The sequence below is a fragment of the Gossypium hirsutum genome, chromosome A05, assembly GCF_007990345.1.
Source record: "Gossypium hirsutum isolate 1008001.06 chromosome A05, Gossypium_hirsutum_v2.1, whole genome shotgun sequence".
NCBI classification, from domain to species: Eukaryota; Viridiplantae; Streptophyta; class Magnoliopsida; order Malvales; family Malvaceae; genus Gossypium; species Gossypium hirsutum.
Window position 1 is genome coordinate 20,474,903 of NC_053428.1, and position 22,388 is coordinate 20,497,290.

General features: G+C 31.8%; 2 protein-coding genes across 3 annotated transcripts; one reads left to right on the plus strand and one right to left on the minus strand.

Moving 5' to 3' along the window:
• Positions 1–212: 212 nt before the first annotated feature.
• Positions 213–4,913, plus strand: LOC107958130 (uncharacterized). 2 transcript variants are annotated; one of them, XM_016893805.2, is made up of 8 exons: positions 213–604; positions 819–948; positions 1,123–1,212; positions 1,294–1,956; positions 2,506–2,875; positions 3,389–3,470; positions 3,851–4,107; positions 4,614–4,913. In XM_016893805.2, exons 1-7 carry the CDS (start codon positions 410–412, stop codon positions 4,055–4,057), a joined length of 1,737 nt encoding a protein of 578 aa, XP_016749294.2. In that variant the 5' UTR covers positions 213–409; the 3' UTR covers positions 4,058–4,107; positions 4,614–4,913. The 2 variants fall into 2 exon arrangements, with proteins under 2 accessions (XP_016749294.2, XP_016749295.2); XM_016893806.2 differs by having other exon boundaries at positions 2,512–2,875.
• Positions 4,914–16,279: 11,366 nt separating this feature from the next.
• LOC121229463 (transcription factor HEC2) lies at positions 16,280–17,420 on the minus strand. The gene has a single exon (XM_041113884.1). It carries the CDS (start codon positions 17,224–17,226, stop codon positions 16,417–16,419), a length of 810 nt encoding a protein of 269 aa, XP_040969818.1. The 5' UTR covers positions 17,227–17,420; the 3' UTR covers positions 16,280–16,416.
• Positions 17,421–22,388: the final 4,968 nt, after the last annotated feature.

Genomic DNA, 22,388 nt, shown 5'->3' on the forward strand with positions numbered 1-22,388 from the left:
ATAAAACCAAGCATCTACTTATATATAAAAAAAAGAAATTTGTCCTAGAACGTGACAACCCCGCAATTTCTCTAACAAATGTATACCTTAAAGTCCTTATTACCCTCTTTGATTAAATCTGAATTACCATATATGAAAGGGCTGTCAAGTCAATTTAAAGCCGGTCAAAATCCCAGTTCTAAGACCATCCAACCCCGCAAATCGAAGGCATCAAACCCACTAATTAAGAAAAAAAAAACCCACTAATAAAAAAGGGTTTTAAAAAGGCCTTCGTCTTTAGCTCGAACCCGCCATATCTGACAACAGAATACAAAAAAAAGAAAAAAAAAGAGGGAGAATAAACAAAAGAAAATGGCCGGCCGACATTTGTAGAAGTAGAAGAACTAAAGAAGTGAAGCTTTGAAGAAAAATGGCGGAGCTAGGGCTTCAAGATCGAAACACAGTGAGATCAGGCTACAGAGCTGGAGCTGCGAGCCCTGACTCCGTTATATTTACTTTGGAATCGAACTTCAGCCTCTTCTCGTCGGCTTCCGCTAGTGTTGATCGTTGCTCTTTTGCTTCCGATGCTCATGACCGCGATTCCATTGCTTCCGAACTCTCTTTAGTAACTTCTCTAATCTTTCAACATTTTATTATCTCAATTTGTGAGTGCAGTAAGCAGAGCAAGCTGTAACTGCGTACATTATGATCGACCATTTTTTATAAACTTGCATGTTTTTTTTTCCTTACCTGATTTAAGGTTTCTTTTTCAATTTTTTGAAAAGAGGAAAACAGAAGGAAAACAAAAATTGAAATTGAAATGTCAATGTCTTTTGCAGCATATGGCAGGACAAGAAAGTGGAGATCAGAATGAGAGTTCGAGTGGACCAGATCCAGATCCAGATCCAAACAAAGCTATAACAGTCCCCAAGCACATTCGTCTCTCCAGAAAAGGAGAAAAAGTGAAAGGTACTCGAGATTTCTTTCATAAGTAGCTTCTTTTGAAAAAAGTTAAAAAATTGAAATTGCACCGGAAAAGAAAACGAATAAGCCCAATTTTTTTTTTTAAATTCACTCACTGTCCTTGTCCTTTTGTCTGCCTCCCCCTCGCTTCTCCCTTTTTCCCTTTCGCGACATACGCAGTAAAAACGGAAGAAAGCGGTCCAGCTCATACAGAGGACGAAACGCAACTCAGAGATTCAGCAAGAAACTCGTTTTCCCTAGCTCTTAAAGGTAACCTTTAGTTACTTTTTAAAGTTGTATTTTTTAGCTTACTATATTTCAAAAAGTAATAATTACGAATTCTGTACATAGAGTGTCAGGACAGGAAGACGAGATCTGACGCTTTGTTGAAGAATCCTGATAGGCGAAGACCAGCTTCATTAGATCTAAATAATATCTCTGGTTTGTCTCCACGGTTGGGGACTGTGAAGAAAAGCTCTGTTGTGCCACGGAAATTGGGTGCATTTCCTAGTCCTGGGACACCCAATTATCATCATCATTCAAGTGTTGGGATGCAGAAGGGTTGGAGTTCAGAGCGTGTGCCATTGCACAGCAATGGTGGAAGGAGGCAGGGGAATGCTTCTGGGTTGTTGGCTTTTAACAATGGAAGGACTTTACCTTCAAAATGGGAAGATGCTGAGAGGTGGATTTTTAGTCCTGTTTCTGGGGATGCTGGTTCAAAGCAATCTATTGTGCATCCGCAGAGAAGACCAAAATCAAAGAGTGGTCCCCTTGGTCCTCCTGGGATTGCTTACTATTCGTTGTACTCTCCTGCGTTGCAAATGTTTGATAGAGGGCATATGGGGAATTTCATGGCTGGTTCTCCTTTTTTAGCTGGTGTAATTGCAGCTGATGGTTTGACAGTTCATTCTCGTAGCCATGGTGGAGGATTTGCTGTTCAGACTGAGCCTTGCATGGGCCGTTCTGTTAGCGTACATGGATGCTCTGAGGCAGCGAATCCACCATCGTCTCAAGGTACATTTCCATCTCTATTGTGCAAAATTTCTGGTTTAGTTGATAATATGAGCGTTGGCCTACTCCAGTAATCTCGATATTATGAGTGCCTTTTTAATTTTATGAGATCCATCCCGGAAATTTCTTTCTTCATGTTTATTGTCTTGTCATCCAAATTGGTAATATTAATATTAAGACTTTATATTTGATGCGTGGTCATAAACTGAAACTTGTCATTTAATAAAATTTAAAGACCTTGTATTAAATCCTAATTTTTTTTTTTGAGTTATTACCAAGTGCATACCTCTCGATATGGGAACTATTTAAACGTTAAAGAACGTAAAAGTCAAGGCTGGTGGACATGAACAGAGTAGGCCTTTATTTCTCTACATACGCTTAGATTTATGAAACTGATGCTTCTTTTTCTTAATATGATCCATGAAATATCAAAACGAACATTCACTAAATCTAACCTTGATGTAATATTAAGAGATAGGTTGTCATCATTATGGTAATTATTAAGACTATTGTACTCTATAAGTCATCTTTCCAATTGTTTTCTCACCAAAGATGCAGAAGAAAACCTTGATGTCGTCAAGGATGCAGCCACTGATATTTCTCAAACGGTTTCAAGAAGAGACATGGCGACCCAAATGAGCCCACAGAGTAGCACCCACTCGTCTCCCAAAGGAAGGCCTTCCTTCTCTCCCTCTTCCCCTTCAGCTCTACCTATCATGGAACTGCAGAGCATCCATGGCTCTAAATCAGTACTGAGAGATGTGCCAGTAGATGAAAGAGTGACCCTGACTAGGTGGTCGAAGAAGCATAGAGCTCGAAACACTGGGAAGAGCTCAGAAATTGTTGATGATTGGAGAAAGAAAGTTGTAGATACTTGTACATCAACATGGGATGTTACAGAGACAGGAAAGAGCATTTCCAAGTATGTCTACTTCACTACTACATTGCCTCTATTTATTTTTTTAAAGTACAGATCAACTACTTTGGGAGTGACAATATGCCTTAAGGACTGGAGTAAACATCCTGTGGGTTCATTTCTATAATCAAGCACTCAAAGATACCTTCAGTAGCATGCTAAAAGTTTCCAGTCAGACATTTTGTTCTCTGTTCACTCACATTCACATTCTTCCTTCAGTAACAGCTTTAAATAATTGCAGTATAATGATTAATTTAGGAGATATTATGAGCCTCCTATCAGATTGTGTTGGATTTGCCTTTTGTCTTTTCTGTAGATCTTGCCTAAAACTGCATCGAACTTATCACTTTAAACAAGCAAAACTTAGTCTAGTTAGGTGAAAGGTTTTTCTGAAGTCTTTCATGTCATCTTCAGATATCAGAAACTGATCAATATGAGAGGACATTGGAAGAAATTGAAAATCCTATAAAACAAGCATGGTAGATATTCAATATCAATTCGTTTCCTCCTCTTTTGCAGGATGAAAAGAGAAGAAGCCAAAATCACTGCCTGGGAAAATCTGCAGAAGGCTAAAGCCGAGGCAGCCATAAGGAAACTAGAGGTTTCTTTTCTCCTGAGTACTATTAACAACTGTAGTAATATATTTAAGTCAATGATCAACCTTGATACAGAAAAAATAAAAATCCTCTCGCAGTATGATTTAAATATTTCTTTCAGTTTCTTATCTGTCTAGCTTGCTCATTTAGGTATTAAAGCAATCATGTAACATCTTGATGAACTGGAACTGAGTAGATAGTGTCACTTGTTCTTTTACCGGCACAACTTTTGGTTTTTCTCTTAAATAGAATATACATGACAAAAACATAGACAAAGTGACAAACATGACCACTAAATATGATAATTTGTGGTGAAAATGCAACAGCTCTAGCATGACCAAAAACCTTATTTCTTCATCATTACTGACACAATGATGTACTTCAGATGAAGCTGGAAAAGAAGAGATCGTCATCAATGGATAAAATAATGAATAAACTAAGATCAGCTCAGAAGAGAGCCCAAGATATGAGAAGTTTGATGCTGGCCAACCAGGCCCACCAGGTTACAAAGACCTCGCATATGGCTATATCTTTCAGAAGAACCCGCCAGATGAGTTCATTGAGTGGTTGCTTCACCTGCCAAGCTTTCTAATGCATTTGCTTATCTATCTGTTACTGGTTGAATCAGGCCTGAAATGCAGGGTAATTTCTGCTTGGAATAGTGATTACTGATTTGTTTTCTTCTTTTTTCATTTGTTTCGTTCTCCCTTTCCGTGTTTGTGTGCGCATGTGTGAAGTATAAACATTTATTCACCCTAAGTTTAGACAGTGATAACATATCAAATATCATTACTGAAACAACTGAAATGTCATGAATTAACCGTATGTATGTATTGGATTGATGAGTTCATTGATGTGGAGAGTACTCCAAATTCTATAACAAGTCCCAACTGCAGATCTTGGTAAACATATTAGCTATTCGTGTTGTTTAAACGGGCAGCTTAGCACTTCATGTAAATAGACTGCTTCAAGTTTTGATTATATGGCATCTTGTTCAGTAACAAGACACGAGATTACTTGCTTGTTTTACATTTAATTTTTAGTGAATGTAGAAAATGGAAGTGTGTCCACTTAGCAATCAAAAGTTTTACTTATTATATCGGTAGTAGAGTTTTATACTTACATTGTTTCATCTTATCTCTTGCCAGTTTGAAGAACAGAGACCTCTGGAGACGATGAATATTGCACAGGAAGCAATTGTTACGCGGACACGAAAATGGTGTCGCCATAGTTTTGATTGAATGAAGCACTGCTACCTCCATAAAAATTCCCTACGAGTGCAAGACCCCAGTTGGCATGTCCCGAGACTTCCCACGGTTTCCTGAATGTTTTGAGTAATAAAATCCTGTATGCATGTATGTATGTAAATCGACCTTTCAAGTTTACATATTTTTTCTGTGACAGCTTGCCATGGAAATGGAAATATCACTCATATCTTTTAAGTTTTACCCTATTATCTCAAGTAATAGTACCGACGATAGATCAGATAGATGCAAAAGCATTGCAACTTTGTCATTAGAATATCTATCGCCGAGTGGAGATGGATTCTTTTGTGAGAAATTTTCAAAAAACCGTTCGTCTAGAGTTAATGGATCTCACAATAGATTGATATTGTCTCTCAACTCAATGGAGAATCCGAGTGCTTTGACCTTACTTGAAGAGGCAACGGTTCATCTCATTGGATTGGATCTTACTAGGTGATTATGTGGTGAATATGTGTCACATATTGCACATATGGACTATCTTGACGAAGCATTCTCGTTCTGATAAACCTGTCATCTCTTCTGATAGCATTAGGCAATCAATTTTTTTACAAAGTCGGAAAGCAAAACCTCGAAAGATAACAATACTAACCCGTTGAAAGTTTCATCCCAAGAGATCCCCTCAACGTCTCTGTATAGAGTGTTGGTGAAACAAATCCAGTTATTCAGATTTGCCAATGACGAGGTATATGTCACTGAATCATCTTTGCCTTTTAAGTTCGTGTTTATGTATTGGGTCTTGAAGTTGAAGATCCGAGGGCGAGGATCCCATTTGGGTAGGTTGGTATAATCTTGTGCAGTAATGAACTGGTCAACTTAAACCTAGCTTTCCTGATTTTGGGCCAGAGGCCTAGTTCACATAATGGAAGTTTGGAGACCAACAAAATATAAAATCATAAATGGGCCTGGAATTTGTTTATCAGTTACATTTTGTCAGGAAAAAAGGGATAACAGCAAGTTTTACCCCTATAATTTAGCGAAATTCCCACTGTGGTACCTAAACATTTTACTGTTGTGACACGTTGGCCAATCACCACCAACATCTTTCAGTTTCACATTTCAACCTCAACATTTACCATCACAATCGAATCACCATATTATCTTCTACCTTCGTCCCCTCCCATCGACACCATAACTAAACCCAACCATGACCTACACCCACAAACAGTTGTAACAAACAACAAAAGAAAAAAAAATGTTATCCTTTTTATAGTTTTATCAGTAAATCAGATAATATACAAAACAATTATATTTTTAATGAGGTTATATCTGACTAATCTGTCAAAGATAAAACACTTTCTTCTAATTTCTCATAAACATAATTATTAAATATTAAAAAAACTAAAATGTAAAGGGGAAAAATGGTCCTTTCATCCAAGTTAAATACAATGGATGGTATCCACCGAAAAGGATGTATAATCTTTGGACCACCGATATTTATTATTGTAGAGTCCATAAATAACAAGAACAATGTGATCCAATATAGTTGGCAGACGTTCTTTTTTGGGGGTCGGTCCTAGAATTTTTACAGTGATAAACCCTCAGCACCCTTCGATCGACATATCTCTCTCTCAAAGCATTTTGCTTTCACATTTCTGGAAAACAACAGAATGGGGACAAACTTTTCCAAGATCCTGCAAGAAATACATCCCACCCCTCAAAAAAGGACAAATTGGAAAACATAACATTGTCCCAAGAGATTATATTTGTGTCCTTATCCCAGAGGGACCCCATTTTTCCTCACTAAAATCTAATCCGACCAACCAACCAACATATTTTAATGTTTTGTTTTCAGTAACACAACCGTCGATTTTCTCTTTTCAGTTGGTGCGTATTTCACTTTGCAAATCACGAAAGAAATTCATTTATATCTCCTTGGGCTCATTTTCTTTATTTTTGGGTGTCATTTTCTCTCAAAGATTATAGATAACTATGCTCACGTTTTCCTGTCTGGTGTAAGAATTAAGACAAAAACGAAACTAGTAATTTTGCATCAAGTTTAGCAACATAGTTTTGGTCATAACTAGAAAGTCCATGATAAAATGTCTGTACTTGGAGGGCCATATTCCATAGATAAGCAGCCAATTACAATTTTTCAAAAGTTTTTGAGCCTCCAGAGATCAAACTCGAACCTAATGCGGTAGGCATCTCTTGTCCTTGTACCCAAAAAAAAAAAAAGGGTTTTTCCGGAGCTTTTTACTCTGTGTCACATACAATATGCCCATTTCCGACACATAATCATTCATAATATTTGCCTCCCTAAGTTATGTGCAGCTCAAAATGATAGCCCACTTATTTGGACTTTCAATGTCATAGGCATTGTAGCATGGTCAAATCTAGTCTTTAAAAACGTTTGAACTATTATACTATATTCACCACTGATCAATGAAATTCAAGTTAAATTCACCTGACATAAATAATTATTTTAAAATGTTTTAACATATTTAAAATTCGAATGTCAACACTTTCAACTTTTTTTCACTTAAATATATAAATAATTTACTTCATCTTAAAATTTCAAAATTACCTATTTCTACAGTCTTGAATTCATCAGTAGTGTTTCAGAATATTAAAAGCATGTCTTGAAAAATAAATTGGATTGGGGGTTATGCCTGAAATAGAGAGGACAAGGGGGGCTCCCCTTTGCTGAAACCCAGTAATCCCACTATGTGCTAATGTTGGAGTTATAGTGGGCTATCTCACATGGGTTTTCTGATAAATATCTTCCACCATTTCCTATTATTATTTGTCTGCCCTCCCTTGCTTTTAAATATTTATCTCCTTGCTTCAACTGTGGCTTTTGGGTAAGGAGGAATATTATTATTATTTTCACATGGATTTTGGGGATGACATGCATTTCCTCCATTTTAAAAAATAATAATTTATTTTTACAACATTTACTCGGCACTTAGATCATTTAAAAATAGCGTATGAAAATTTATATGATTTAAGACCCACAATTGATTTGTGAATGCATAAATAACATAAAAAGAAAAATATTGAGCCAAAAGAGATCAATCAACAAATTCAATATATTAGGCATCTACATTCTTATATGTTATTTATGTTTGAATATCTAACAAATAAATAAAACTATCAACATTAAAGATATTAACAAAAAAAAATTTATGTCTCGGTTTGATGGTCATGGTATTCACCGCCTCAAATGTGATCAGAATTTGAGTCGCACTAGTTGCATTACTATTAAAGCTTTATTTTCTTTTTATAATTCATAAAAATTAATAATTTAAAAGATATTAAAAAAAAATTCAATCAATCATAACATCATCAAAGGGGATACGGGTCAGGAACCCATGGCCATCGTGCTTACTACCAAGGCTTGAAAATCTCCTCTAGACTTAATGAACTCATACTTCAAAGCTCAATCAAGTATATATTCTTGTAATTTATTGTGCTTACTACCAAGGCTTGAAAATTTCCTCTAGATTCAATGGATTCATACTTTAAAGTTCAATCATGTTTTTATTCTTGAATCCTTTACAGGAAAGATAAGGAAAATCCGCACAAACAAGTTAAATAAAAGGCTAAAGAGATATAAGCCCCTAAATTTTGGTGAAAAAAATGAATTAAGCTTCTTTATAAAAATTTGTTTAATTAAGTCCTTAAATTTTCAAATTACATTATTTAAGATATTTGATCAATGTTTTCTGTTTTTGACTATTATATTACTGATGTGACTATTAACGAAGCTGATGCAGTGGTCTAGTTAACTACCAAGTCAAAAAAAAAAACTATTTATGTTTGGAATGAACCTGGATAATTGTCCAGGTTTGAACTCAATTTATTTTAGATTTACTTTATAAAAATAGTTTATAAATTTATAAAACATTATTAAAGTCTATAAGGAATATCAAATAATTTTTTTTAAGTATAAATCCAAGATGAATTGTGTAATATCCTAATTTTGGGCCTAGTCGGAATAGTAGTTTTGAGACCACAAATCTGAGATAGAAAGAATTTTTTTTTATAATTGTTTTGAGGTCTATGATATGATATGATTGCATGATTGTGTGAAAATTTCATGAAGAAATTATATGCATAAAGTGCTTAATTTGAAATTAGGGACTAAATTGAATAAATTGCAAAACTTTTGTTCTAGAAGCATTTTGCATAAAATTGAATTAGATTATTAATTAGAGGTACTCACAGAGCAATTTGACCAATTTGTAAGTCTATGGACAAAAATTGCACATGGATGAAATTTTTGGAAAGTTTAGTAGTAAGGGCATTTTGGTCATTCGGATATTAAATGAAATTATGTAGTATAGGAAGTTGTAGATAAAATGGAATAAAAACGAGGTATTGAGACCTCGAATTCATAAACCGAGCCATAAATATTTTTAGAAATATTTATGGAGTGTAAATAAGTTAGTATTAAAGTTTCGTCAAGAAATTTTAAGGTTTCGGTAATTAATTAGGTGAAAAGGACTAAATTGAACTAAGTGCAAAATTTGTGAGATGTGATTAAATAGCTTAAGTATTTAAAAAGATGGATTTAAAGAGCAATTAGACCCAAAAGTTAATGGCTGGACGGTTTGGGTATGAAATAAGCAAGAAAACAATGTGAACAATGGGCAAAATTGGAAATAGCATAAAAGTTAGTAATTAAATAATGATGTAATTGAAAAATCTAGACATTTCTTCATCTTTCTCAGCCAGAAACGCCGTAGCAGGTCTACTATGCTGGTTTTTTATATTTTTCCACCATGTAAGTTCAATTTTTACTTTTTCTTAGTAATTTTTATGTTTTTGTGACTTTTACAATTAGGTCCAATCATCTAATTCATTAGTTTTTGATTTGGTGGATGAAATTGGAAGTTCCCCTGGCAGAGTAAGGGCATTTTATGATGAATTATTATGAAATTGAAGTTCTAATTTCATATTAAGGTTGTTTTATTAAGTCATTTTGCTAGAAAATGGTATTTAGGACCTAATTGTGAAAAAAATTGTGAATTAGATGTTGGTGTTGAAATTCAGAATATCAAAGGTTTTGAAATAGTTTATAATGATAAAATAAAGAGTTAATTGAGAAAAATTAGTTCAATTTATGGGTGAATTGAGTAGGGACTAAATTGTAAAAACTATAAATTTTGGGGTAAAAGTGAAATTTCGAAATTTGAACAGCATAAATTGTGAAGTGAAATAGAAATCAAATAAATGCTAATGAGTAGAAATAATTTATATTATAGATCAAGAGAAACGAGATTCAAGTCGTGATCGAGGGAAAAATAAAGTTTACGAGGAATAGGCTCGATTGCTAATATTTTATATCGAGGTAAGTTCATATGATTTTTAATAATGCAATGTGTAATTTAATGTTTTGAAATGAAAATTTCATGAATGATATAGTATATTATTGCATATAAAATGTCATTAAACTGTGATAATTGTAAAATGATATTTGAATAAAAGTACAAATTAAATGGAACAACAGACTTGAGTACTTTCATTCAGTGGCTAAGAAGAATTGACGGAAAAGACCATGGTTGGACCATGGCAACATGTGAAATGTGATTTCCGTATAAGACCATAGCTGGGCTATGGCTTCGGAGAAATGTGATACGTGCTACTGTATAAGACCATATCTGGGATATGGCATCAGTGTGATACGTGATCCGTGTAAGACCATGGCTGGGCTATGGCCTCGGTATGTGATATGTGACTATGTGCAAGACCATAGTTTTACTATGGCATTGTGATAATGAGGTACTCAATTCCGTAATCGTTCCCTAATTTGATTATGAACGAAAATGTAAAATGGCCCGAAAAGATTAAGAATTGGTGAATACTATGAAAATGACACGATTTGGAATAAGTTCTTGATACTTGATGACATTGAGATTATGGATCTATGCTTATGAAGCATAATTATGTGTTCTTACCATGATGGATGAAATGATATTGTATGGATTTAGTGAATAATAGTGGTGAATGAATAAATATGGCCTTGGCAGTTTTGGGTTACTGCAGTAGTGTAACTTTTGAAATTCACCATAAATTGTGGAAATTGAGTTACGGGCTGAGTAAAATATTAAATTAAAGCCTGATGAGTCTAATTTCATATAGAGGAAACGGTATATGCAATTGGATTTTATGTTATGAGATATTTAAATTGTTGTGAGACAGAGTCTGAATGACTTCGAGATCCCCTGTTCTGATTTTAGAAAATCATTAGAAATTGTACAAAAATAATTATGAGTTTTAATTTATATATTTAAAATCGTTATCGAGTCTATTTTCAAGATGGATAGACGGGAACATCATCCAAGTCCCGAATTATGAGATAAATAATTTTTAGTGAAGAGAGATCAGAACTGTTGGACAGCGAAACAGGGGAAACTTTAATGAATAAACTGTACTAAATGGTTAAACCAAAAATTCTGGAAATTTTATGGCAGAAAGGTATATGAATCTAGTTTCAAGGAAAATTAACGGAACTCAATTTGAAGTTCCGTAGCTCCAGAAGTAAATTATTTAGTAAATGTATCTCGATAAAACAGTTTAAGCTGAGTATGTATAATTGTACAATTGTGGTGTTTTATCTTAAAAGCATGTTCGTAATTGCTTATTAATTTCATATGGACTTACTAAGCATTTATGCTTACTCCTTCCTTTTCATTCCTTGTAGTTTTGACAAGCCAGCTCGGAAATCGGGAACAGTCGGAGGCCCACTCACACTATCCGTATACCATCTTGGCATAATGGCTTGTATATTTTGAGTATGGCATGTATAGCATTATAATCATTTTGTGTATATGGTCTTATGATATGGATATTGAGTGGTATGGAAATGCTTGGTAATGATTAGCCATTGGAATGGCTAATCATGATCATATTTGGTGTTATGTATGCTAAATTGCTAGCTAATCCATGGAAACCATGAAATAGGCAAAATTTACCATAAAATAGATTCAGACAGCAGCAGTGATGTGAGTTTGAAAAATCATTAAAAATAGTAAAGATACAATTAGATGATGAATAAAATATGGAATTGAAGAATTATTAGTCTATTTTCATATGGATGGAACAAAACAGGTATATGAGTTATATTTTATGAGAAGTTTAAATTTTTGTGAAACAGGGCCAGAGTGATTTCTGGATCCCCTATTCTGACTTTGGGAATTCACCATAAATTGTACAAATATAATTAGAAGTTATGCTTTATATGTATAGATTCCTTATTGAGTCTAGTTTTATTAGAAACAAACGGAATAGTCATTGAAACTCTGTACAGGGAGATATCTGATTCGTAATACACAGAGGTCAGAGCAGTCGAACCCTAAAACAGGGGAGACTTTAACTAATAAACTGTACTAATTGGCCTGACCAAAAATTGTAGAAAAAAATTAGTAGATAGATATATGAGTCTAGTTTAAGGAAAAATTTACAGAATTTGATTTCGAGTTTCGGAACTCGAGATATGAATTTTTAAGCAACTATGACGCAGTTGGACAGCTTGTCCGAATTTGTTTAAGTGCTCAAATAAGTTTAGTAATGCCTCGTGCTCGACTCCGACGACGGTCTCGGGTAAGGGGGCGTTACAAATTGGGACATACAAATTTCAATTTCAAACTAAATCTGGACAATTGTACGTGGAAATTTATTCTTGATAAATTTTTTAAATTATATAATATTTAAAAATATTTAAAAAAATTATTTCAAAAAAATTTAAAATATATTTTCTAAATATCAGATGTGTATCAATGTTTTAATTTTAATGATACTTTTAGATTATATAAAAAATAAAAAATAATTTAGAAAATAAATAAATAAAATTTTATTAATCAAACTAAAATAGTGTGAACATATACCAATTAAAAAAATGTGTATCATCTATTTCGTTACATACGTAGTCTAAAAGGTGCATAAATTATTTTATTACATGTGTAGCTTAAAAGGTCAAATAATTGAGATGTATTTACATTTTTTTTAAAACTTTGCTAGTATGATTAAGAAAATTAATATATATTTATTTTATGAATTAATTTTTATATGGGTTAATATTTGGTACACTAATAGTATATTTTATTTTTTATTTCACAAATAACCTTAAAAAAATTGTTATGTGTGTTTTTAAAAAAAATATTTATTTATTTATTTTTAATATTAGATTATATCCCTATAAGACACTTATCGACCTTATAATCTTACTTGTGTAGTATAAAAACTCCATTGATAGTATACCAAATATTATTTATTTTTATATAGCATAAATAATAATAATGATATTCACATAATTAATAATGGATAATAAATCAATTTTAAATGATTTATCAAACGATTTATTTATGAAAAGAAATGAGAAAAATGATTATATTTGTGGGGAAAGGATTATATGAAACTGTGATTCCATGTCATCCTTATCCCTTCTCAATAAAAAAATGACAAATCAGATTTTTCCTCCTGATTTTTAGCATTTTTAGTTTGAATTGAATTTTGTCAGGAGAAAAAAGCTGAAAATCAAGAAGAAAAATTTAATTTATCATTCTCTCATTAAAAAGGGATAAAGATGGTGTGGAATCACAATTTGATGTTTGTGTGCAATTCCTTTAATAAACAAGTCTGAAGATGATATTCATATTTATTGTTTAGGTTGATAAATAAAGATAGAGACATATTTAGTGTCTTAATCAAATTTGTTGATTAGGAAGAAAAGGATTTGTGAGAGTAGATATGGGTCAGTGGTCCAAAATTCCAAATAATACATGAAGATGAAGCCCAATCCACGACAAAATTAACATCCATCCTTTTTGTTTGATGCTTACCAATGGCTCACATCCAGAAAATGACATTTTAGTTCCTTTGAACCTTTCCCACTTCTTCAACTGGAAAACCTCTTTTTTATTCACTTGAAAATGATATGTCTGTACCCACAAAATAGAAATGAGTTTTGTTTTTCTAATTTTTTTTGTAAATTGTCACAATCTAAAACTTTCCATTCCTCATCATATTTATAAATAATTTCAAATTAACAATTTATGCACCTGCTAATTCTCTGGAAATAAATTTTCTTGTTTTTTTTTATGTTAAGAAAATTAATTAGAAACAAAATTAAAAATACCCATAAACGGATTATTGTTGGTGCGTGGAGATAAAATAAATTCATGAGAAATTAATAAAATCTTCAAGGCATGTATCAATGTTGTTTTTTTTTAAGTTTTATTTGTCCCCACTTATATTATGGTGTGTAAATGAGTTATTGATAAATGAACCTTGAAGATACAATGAAAGCCAATGACTATCTACTTTTTGCACTAACGGAAATAGTTCACTAAGCACTGATGAGAGGATAGCAAGGATATCAAATTCTATAAATTCACTCATATTTATAGTAAATCTCATATATCTTCGTAGGACATAACCATCCAAGTGGATAGTCATATATTTAGCAATAAACATAATTATTTAATAGATATTTAATTGAATAATTATGATTATTTGTTATTAATCAAGTGACATAATTTTTGAATTTAAAAAACAAAACTCATCACTATAAATAGTGACAACTTTTGATTAATAACCAAGTGGCATAACTTTTCGTTATTTATAAATTTTCATTTGCAACTATTGAAATACCTTATATATTTTGAAAATGTTCCAACAATCTTCCCCACTTTTGAAATATTCTAAATTTTGATAACTTTATAAATCAATTGCATAAATAAATGTGTCTTACAATTGAACCTTCGCTTAGTAAAAACATTTTTAAATTAATCGATTGTAGACTATCCTTTGAACCAACTATTCCATCTGATTAACCAAACCATCTCACACAATTATTTTAACATCAGTCAATGCACAGTATCCAGGGACACTATTATGGCCATGTGTTTGTAATATCTTTTAATGAGTGCTGTTATAGTCAAGCCTTTGAGCTTCTAAAAGCGACATCACTTCAACTCACATAGGTAGATCCCATCGAAAGTGTTTTCGTAATTATAACACTCTAACATATTTATGTTATGAATCTATTAAAAGTATAATACTCATCATTCCCCTTATCATTATGGGTATCTAACACTTTTTTACCTTGAGATGATGATATATTATATATTATTTTACAATATTGATTATGTACTTTGTTTTATTTAACTTAAAACTTAACGTTATTGTAATAACATATATTTCAATGATGCTAAAAATGGTGGTTTTGGAATTTTATTTTTTGATGATCGAGTCCTTTAATATTTTTATTTAATATTTACAAGTATATTATAATATTATATTAAATTGATACTTAACTAAAATATAAAGATTAAATCGTAGAAATGATAAAAGTTAATCAATATAAAATTTTAATTGCTAAAAGAGCTAAATAATATTATAATAAGGTCAAAGTGGAAATTAGAGCATTTTTACTAATAGTTGACGGTTGGTGCTTAGATTTGGGTGATTTACTTGTTGAAATTTTAATTAAAATAATATTAAATGTTAAAATGATAATAATAAACAAAAGAAAAAGTCTATCATCATCATCATCTTTCTTTCACCAACATCCACCGAATTTTCACCATTGAAGAAGAAATAAAAGCTCCAAATATTCGGACATTGCATGCAAATCCAAATCGAGTCCGTTTTTTTTTTTATGGATTTTATGTTTTTATCATCATTGAAATTTGGTTTAGTTAATCGTGAGTTAAATTTTAAAAGGAGCGTTATAAAAGTTGAATGTCAAAGTCCTCTGTATTGACAGGAAATTTTCAGTTTCTGAAGTAAGCAATCGTGAAAGAAAGTAGGTATGAGACGTTGAAAACTACCGTAGTATTACGTTGAAAACAGGGTTGTATAAATTTCGATTGGGGTGTGAAAACAAAACGGGTGCTGTCGGCACGTAACGCATGATATTTTGACGTATAATACCCATTTCCAACAAACAAACAGAGAGAAGATAATTAAAATAATGTAGGATATATTAGGAATAATATTTCACCTGCATCATGTATTTGATTGTAGAAGTGAGTTGCTTTCGAATTGAAAAGTGAGAGAGGTGAGTTGACGAAGGTGGCGTGGAATTAATGGAGTATCATCACGTGAACAGCTGTTGAAGGAAAACGACGTTATCGAATTGCCACATTGCTATTCTACAATTCCCTCCACCGCTTTGTCAGTCTTCACGTGAATTTCCCCCATGCATCTCTCTCTCTCTCTGAAAATGACATGGAAAATCATCAAAACACAAGACTCAAGTCACTTTTATCACCTTTGATGGGTTAATATTAATTCCAACATGCATTAATTACTGTTTAACTACTACTTGGATTCGGTAGTTTTAGCCCTCCTTTGTTTGCTGGAGAGAATCGATGTCATGATAAAACAGCTCGCCATTTGGACATCATCTTTTGTACAAATTTATATTATGAGACAGAGACAGATACAGAGAGATGATCTTGAATGGAAAAATATGGAGTACTATTGATCTAATATGAAGTTTTGATTTGGGAAATATCTATTCAGGGATTTGAGCCTGAAATATACATAGCAATACAACATGGCTAAAACATGAAGACACTGCTAACAGTCATCCATGATCATGATTATCAATTCGTTTTGCTTTTTGTTTTTTATTTTATACATCCAAATAAGTCTAACATTTGCTAGCCAAAAAAGGAAAAAAAAAAAGAAAGAAAGAAAGAAAAGGTTTATGCTAAAGATACTTGTTTTTATTAAGCTAACTTAGCCAAGCATCTCCAAATTCCTGAAGGTTTTGAGTAGGTTGATATGGTTTTCCCATTGGATGTAAACTCCCATTAGACATTGCAACAGGGAACCCTAACCCAGCCGGCCTGCTAGTGGCAACTCTCTCCAGTGACTGCACCTGAGTCTTCAAAAACTTGACATAGTGAATTGCCTCATCTAACATGGATGCAGTGTCCATTTTGGTTCCTCCGGGGACAAGCCTTTGAAGTATCCTAATTCTCTCACTTATCCTCTCCCTCCGGTGCCGTGCCGCCACACTTTGAGGGTCCTTTGATATCTTCACGTTTCTTCTCTTTGGTGGCTTCACTGACTCAGGGTCTATATGAATCGGTTGCATAGCGGCTATTCGGAAGATCATCTCCCTCATCGCGGCCATTGAATTCATCTTTTGGGAAGAGGTGGAAGAAGCATTTGAACCGGATGATAATAATAATAATTCCCCTGCACTTGCACTGTCTGGGGTAAACGAGAAACTTGGTTCTTGAACCGGCGTTGAACCATTGAATGAAATAGTGGTCGTTGGCAGGTTTGCAAATGGTCCGGGTGAACCAACCTGTGGGTTTTCAACAAAATGCGGCATGCTATTGCCATTGATGCTATAATTGCTAGTATTGGAACTATTGGTAGCGTGATCAGCTAGCTCAGCGTGAGGAAATTCAACAACGTTGTTGTAGTCCCCGTAGAATTCAGGGAGCTTTCCCATCTGCATCTGCATCTGCATCATCATCATCATCGTCTTCATTTCATCTCCTGTTGCAGACTTTAACTGGTCAATTTCCATGGGACTGGGAGAATGTCTGATAAACAGAGTGATGGGGAAGATAAAAAGAGAAGTGTATAAGAGTAGGAGTTGTATCAGAATTTGCAGAAGGGATAAGAAAATAGTAGCTAGCTACAGCTTATTATTACAAAGGCAGGGAGAGAAGAAAGGAAAAGGAAAAATAAAATAAAATAGTAATATATTTGTAACAGGCCATATCAACCTATAGTGGGAATAGATGACTATATATAGCATAAGTGGTTGAATATTATAATATAATATTTAAAATATTTCCCCAAATTTGATATTTTCTTCTTCTTTTTTTAAAAGAATTTTCACAAGGTAGTTAAGGTTTTGTTTGTTTTCTTTTAATTTTGGAACAATAGGATTGCATGGTTTAAAGAGTTGGAGGAGATGGACAAATATTTCTATTTATGAGGATAGCAACATACAATACATCATTGAAGCATTCTTTAATTGACATATTTTATTTGGACAATTTAAAATTATTTGTTGTCATTTTCATGGAGATGGGTATGGATTCAATGCCAAAATCTGGATGTAATCAATATGATGAGTAATATTTACTTTATTTGTTTTAAAGAAATTCTTCTGTTCTGTTTTGTTCATATATTGTATGAAGCATTGTGAGATTAAATTAAAAAATGAAATTGTGAAAATGAGTAACATAGCAGATAGTGAAGCCCTAGGGGAAATCTGAAGTAGTGGACTTTGTAAAGGAAAGAATTATAAATACATAAATTGTTTTAAACTAATCTAAATATATAATGTCATCAAATGAAATGTGTATTTTTATATTGTAATAATGGGACAGCTGTAACGTGAAATAGAATTATATATCCTGAAGCAGAGGGGGTATAAAAGACAGGTGAGGGTGACAGTGTAAGGTAAACCCATTTTCACTCTGCCCCCCTTCGGCCCCTCCGTTTCGAAAAGGCCACTGTTTTATAGGTTTCCTTTCTGACGTCAACTTCCTTTAATTTCACTATTTCACAAAACCTATTTCCACAAATTGAGATATTTCAAAAATTTGTAATCCTTGACTATCTAAATGAGTCAGTTTAATCAGTATATCAACTTCATAATTCTCTTTTTTAAGAATATTGTAGATTCTCCAATATTAAAATAAAAAAAATTGCTGAAAAATTCTCCTACTCAAAATAGAGTTAGATCCATTTGTGAGTCCCTTGTAACTACTTCAACACTATTTCCCATCTTAATTCAGTACTAATTCTTTTCTAAACATGGAAACACAACTTAACATGCCATGCTAATTAAATTAATACACATTAATTAATAATATTATTGAAAAAAATAACCATCAATGACAAGATTAAAATTTCTTTGCACACCATGAAATTAATATAATGATCCTCTTATATATGAGTTTGAGTGCGTTAAAATGCATTATTTTCCTATTTATAAGTTAGGGAGGGACTATAAATACTTTGGTTTTGTTTAGTTTTGCTTCTCAAAAATGCTTTTCAACCTTGAAGTAAAAACAATGTTTTTTAGCTTTTCCTTTTGGCAAAAGTGCTTATAGGAATAAATAATAATTTTAACCTTTATAATGTATTTTATATAAATAATAATTTTAACCTTTATAATGTATTTTATATAATATTTATATGATACATGTAATTAGTTTCTTATTAAAATTTATTTTATATATAATATTATATATTTAAATTTTTATTGATCATATTTTATTATTTAAAATACAGTTTATATATTCGAATTAAATTTTATGAATGATTAATATTAATTTCTTAAAAAAATTGAAATTTAAAATTCATATATTAAAATATTAAGAATAAATTATAATAAATTATTTTTATATTATTACTAAGATATCACAATATTAATTTATTTGAACATTATTTAAATACATATTTATTACTTTATAACACAATGTTTAAAATAGACATTTTATTTATCAAAAATATTTTTTCACAATAATACTAAACACTTAAATCTTAAACTAAACTTTTCAAAACTACTTTTCCCCAAAACACTTTCCAAAAGCAATGCTAAACTGGCCCTTCTAAACATTAAGTCAAAAATAACAAATATGATTAAAAACTATAATAAAATTATTCAAGAAAAAAACTTAAATTTAAAAGAAAAATAATATTCAGATTTTATCAAATTATAAAACACATTATTTTTAAAAGAAATTTTTAAGTCTAGTAATAGGTTCACCGTTGACGGTACTTAAAACCGAGAATTGCCTTTAAAAAACCAAACTCTCTACTATTTAGGGCAAGAGATATTTTTTTGTTTAGAACAATAAAAAATATTTGTCGCAAAAGGTGTACTCAAAAGGTACACAAAAAATACCATGATTGTTTCTAAACAGCTTAGAGTTGGCTGATTTTCTTCGGTTTAGTACAGGTACAGCTTTCTCTGTACAGACTTATTATACCAAGTTGATCACTTTTTTTTATTCCTCAAAAATAAAAAAAAAGAATAAAACCAAGTCCGAAATCTGCTTTCAAACCCAGAATTGGAATCCATGGAAATACAACCATGCCAAAAATGCAGACAAGAAAAAGATAAATTAAGTTTATCTCTTCGAAGTTTAATATTTCAGGGTTTCTATTTTGCTTACAGGCTACGGATTACTGTAAATTTCATTTTACTGGTAATTTAGTTTTGAGATACTGATCATCCTTAGGCTGCTTCTCCTGCTGGGCACACGATGATATGATGTGGACGTCCTTAAAGGAAAGCTCTATTGAGTGAATTAATTAAGGTTTAATCCTCCAACCAACGACAAAGCTTTGATTTCTGCCATTTTTGTAAGAGACAGATAGTGACTCAATTGCCTTACCGGCTTAGTTATGAAAAATGGGTTTGAAATTCTTGAACAGTGGTTTTGAGAGCTATCCATGCACGTAAAGTTAAAATATATGCTAAGTATTTGAAGCTAAGCATGGATATTTTCACTAATGTTCTGGGATTATATCTTATCTTCTGTCTTATTAAATTGATGTAATTCCACATTGACAATTAGTTGGTTGCTTTCATGCAGAAGCCAAAAAGCCTACCTAAAACATCGCATAGCTAATGAAGTTGTGTATGATAAGAGTAGTTATCAAGACCAGAGTTGTGGCTGCAAAAGGTGAGGGGTGATGAAAACTTGAAAAATGGAAAAAGAAACCCGGAATTCAGTTAATATGACCACTTCTATTATATGATATTAAAATATTTGGGCTTCTTTTTGTAAAGAAGAAGGGAAAAGTGAAAAAGAGATTGGAGTTTTGCCTATTATTCTTCAGTCTTCTGCAACAACACCAGTAATCTAAACACACATTAGATCGCCCTGATTCCAAAGCAAAACTGCTTGAGATTGACTAATATATTAACCACAAGTTGAGAAATTAAAAGCGCCCATATTTCTCTGTGTGAATTAACTTTATTGTGATAATGATAATAAATGAAAGGATCTGTTGATATATGTGAAATTGATTTTATAATAGAGAAAGACATGAACAAAGCGACATGTTCTGTGCAAGAAGAGGTTGGATTGGATAAAAAGAATCCAGAGAAGCAAGATATTGCTGTTGGGTTGGTTTCTTTTACTTTGCATTATCACAGTTGCACCACCACCTTATCTTGTAGTCCCCACATCCCATTTTATAATGCTTTTTTTTCTTTCTATTATTATATGATATAATATGAATCCAACATAGCAAACAAAGCCACCATTATTATATTCATTATTCTTGCTTATTCCTACTTCCTTCACCCTCTCTCCCTCATCGGGAACTGCAGGGTTAGCAGGCTCTGTGATGTCAAGCAAAGGGAAAATATATATATATGTATATATAAAATATTACTTTATTCAATAAAGAAAATGGTCCCACTTCTACCAATCCCTCTCTTTCCCTGCATGATTTTCAACATTTTCGATTTGGGATCGTTTTCAAGTTGCCCAATTGAACAAATCTTAGGGAGTGTTTTATTTTTCTCCAACTTGCTTTTCCAGCCTCCCATTTTTCATGAATTGTTGTAAGAGTAAAAGAAAGAGCGGTGAAAGTGGCTCTCTTTGGAAGGAATAAAATAGCCTAGGGTTTTGTAGAGGAAGGAGAAGCAGGGAGAGCAGCTTCCCATTTTACTTATGGGGGTTCATTTTCTTATTTTCTAAGTGCTAAATAATATTTCATGATATATACCACTATTAAAATAAAACAGAAAATTGTACACAACTTATAAATTAATATTTATTATAATTATCATATTTCCTCAGTTTAAATTTAAAGTTTATATTGAATTTTGGGTTTTAATTTTAAAATTTTTATTTAAATAAAATTATTAGTATTTATTTATAAATATTTTTTATTTTACTAGTAATAGGTGTGTTATTTACTATTTATTAAGTGTTTTATTAAGTTAGTGTCACTCTAAACAATCCCATTAAGAATAATGTTCTTTCATAATTAAATTAAATGTGAGTAATCAACTCGGTTAGAAAATTTCGAAAATCTCCTTCTATAATTAAATTAGGTTATACTATTTAGGGATATTTTAGTCTTTTTCTTAAATAAATAGAAATATGCCTATGATAGGATTTGAACCTTTAGTAAAAATTTTAATTTATCACTCAATTAAAGTTTTATTTTAATATTTTATATATTTCAATTTTTAATATGCACACATTATTACTTCCATTAACTTGTTTCAAATCATATATTTTATTATTTATTGCATATTATTTGTGGTTTTAGATTTCTAATTATTTATTATTATACTAAACTTATGTAGTAATAATATAAAAAATATTCACCTCTATTTTAAAAGGATTGTAAGAATTATTTGGAGATTGAAACCAAAATTAATGTGAACTTAAATATAAAATTTTTACCAGACAATTTTCAGATCTTTGGAGTTTACGTGGCTTCCTCCTATCTTGCATGTCATTCACGGTTTCCTCATCAAAACAAAAATTGATAAGGCGTGAACGTGTTACACATGAACATATATTTATTTAATTTTGGTAATTTTGAAAGTTTTAAATTTCATACTTTCTTTTATTAGATATCTCAAATTTAAAACATTTTTTTTACAAAATATTACATCAAAATAAACCATTCCAACTGTTATCTTTTTCAATCTTTTTACGTTTTACTTGAATTGATGTCTTTTTAATTGTTGTAACA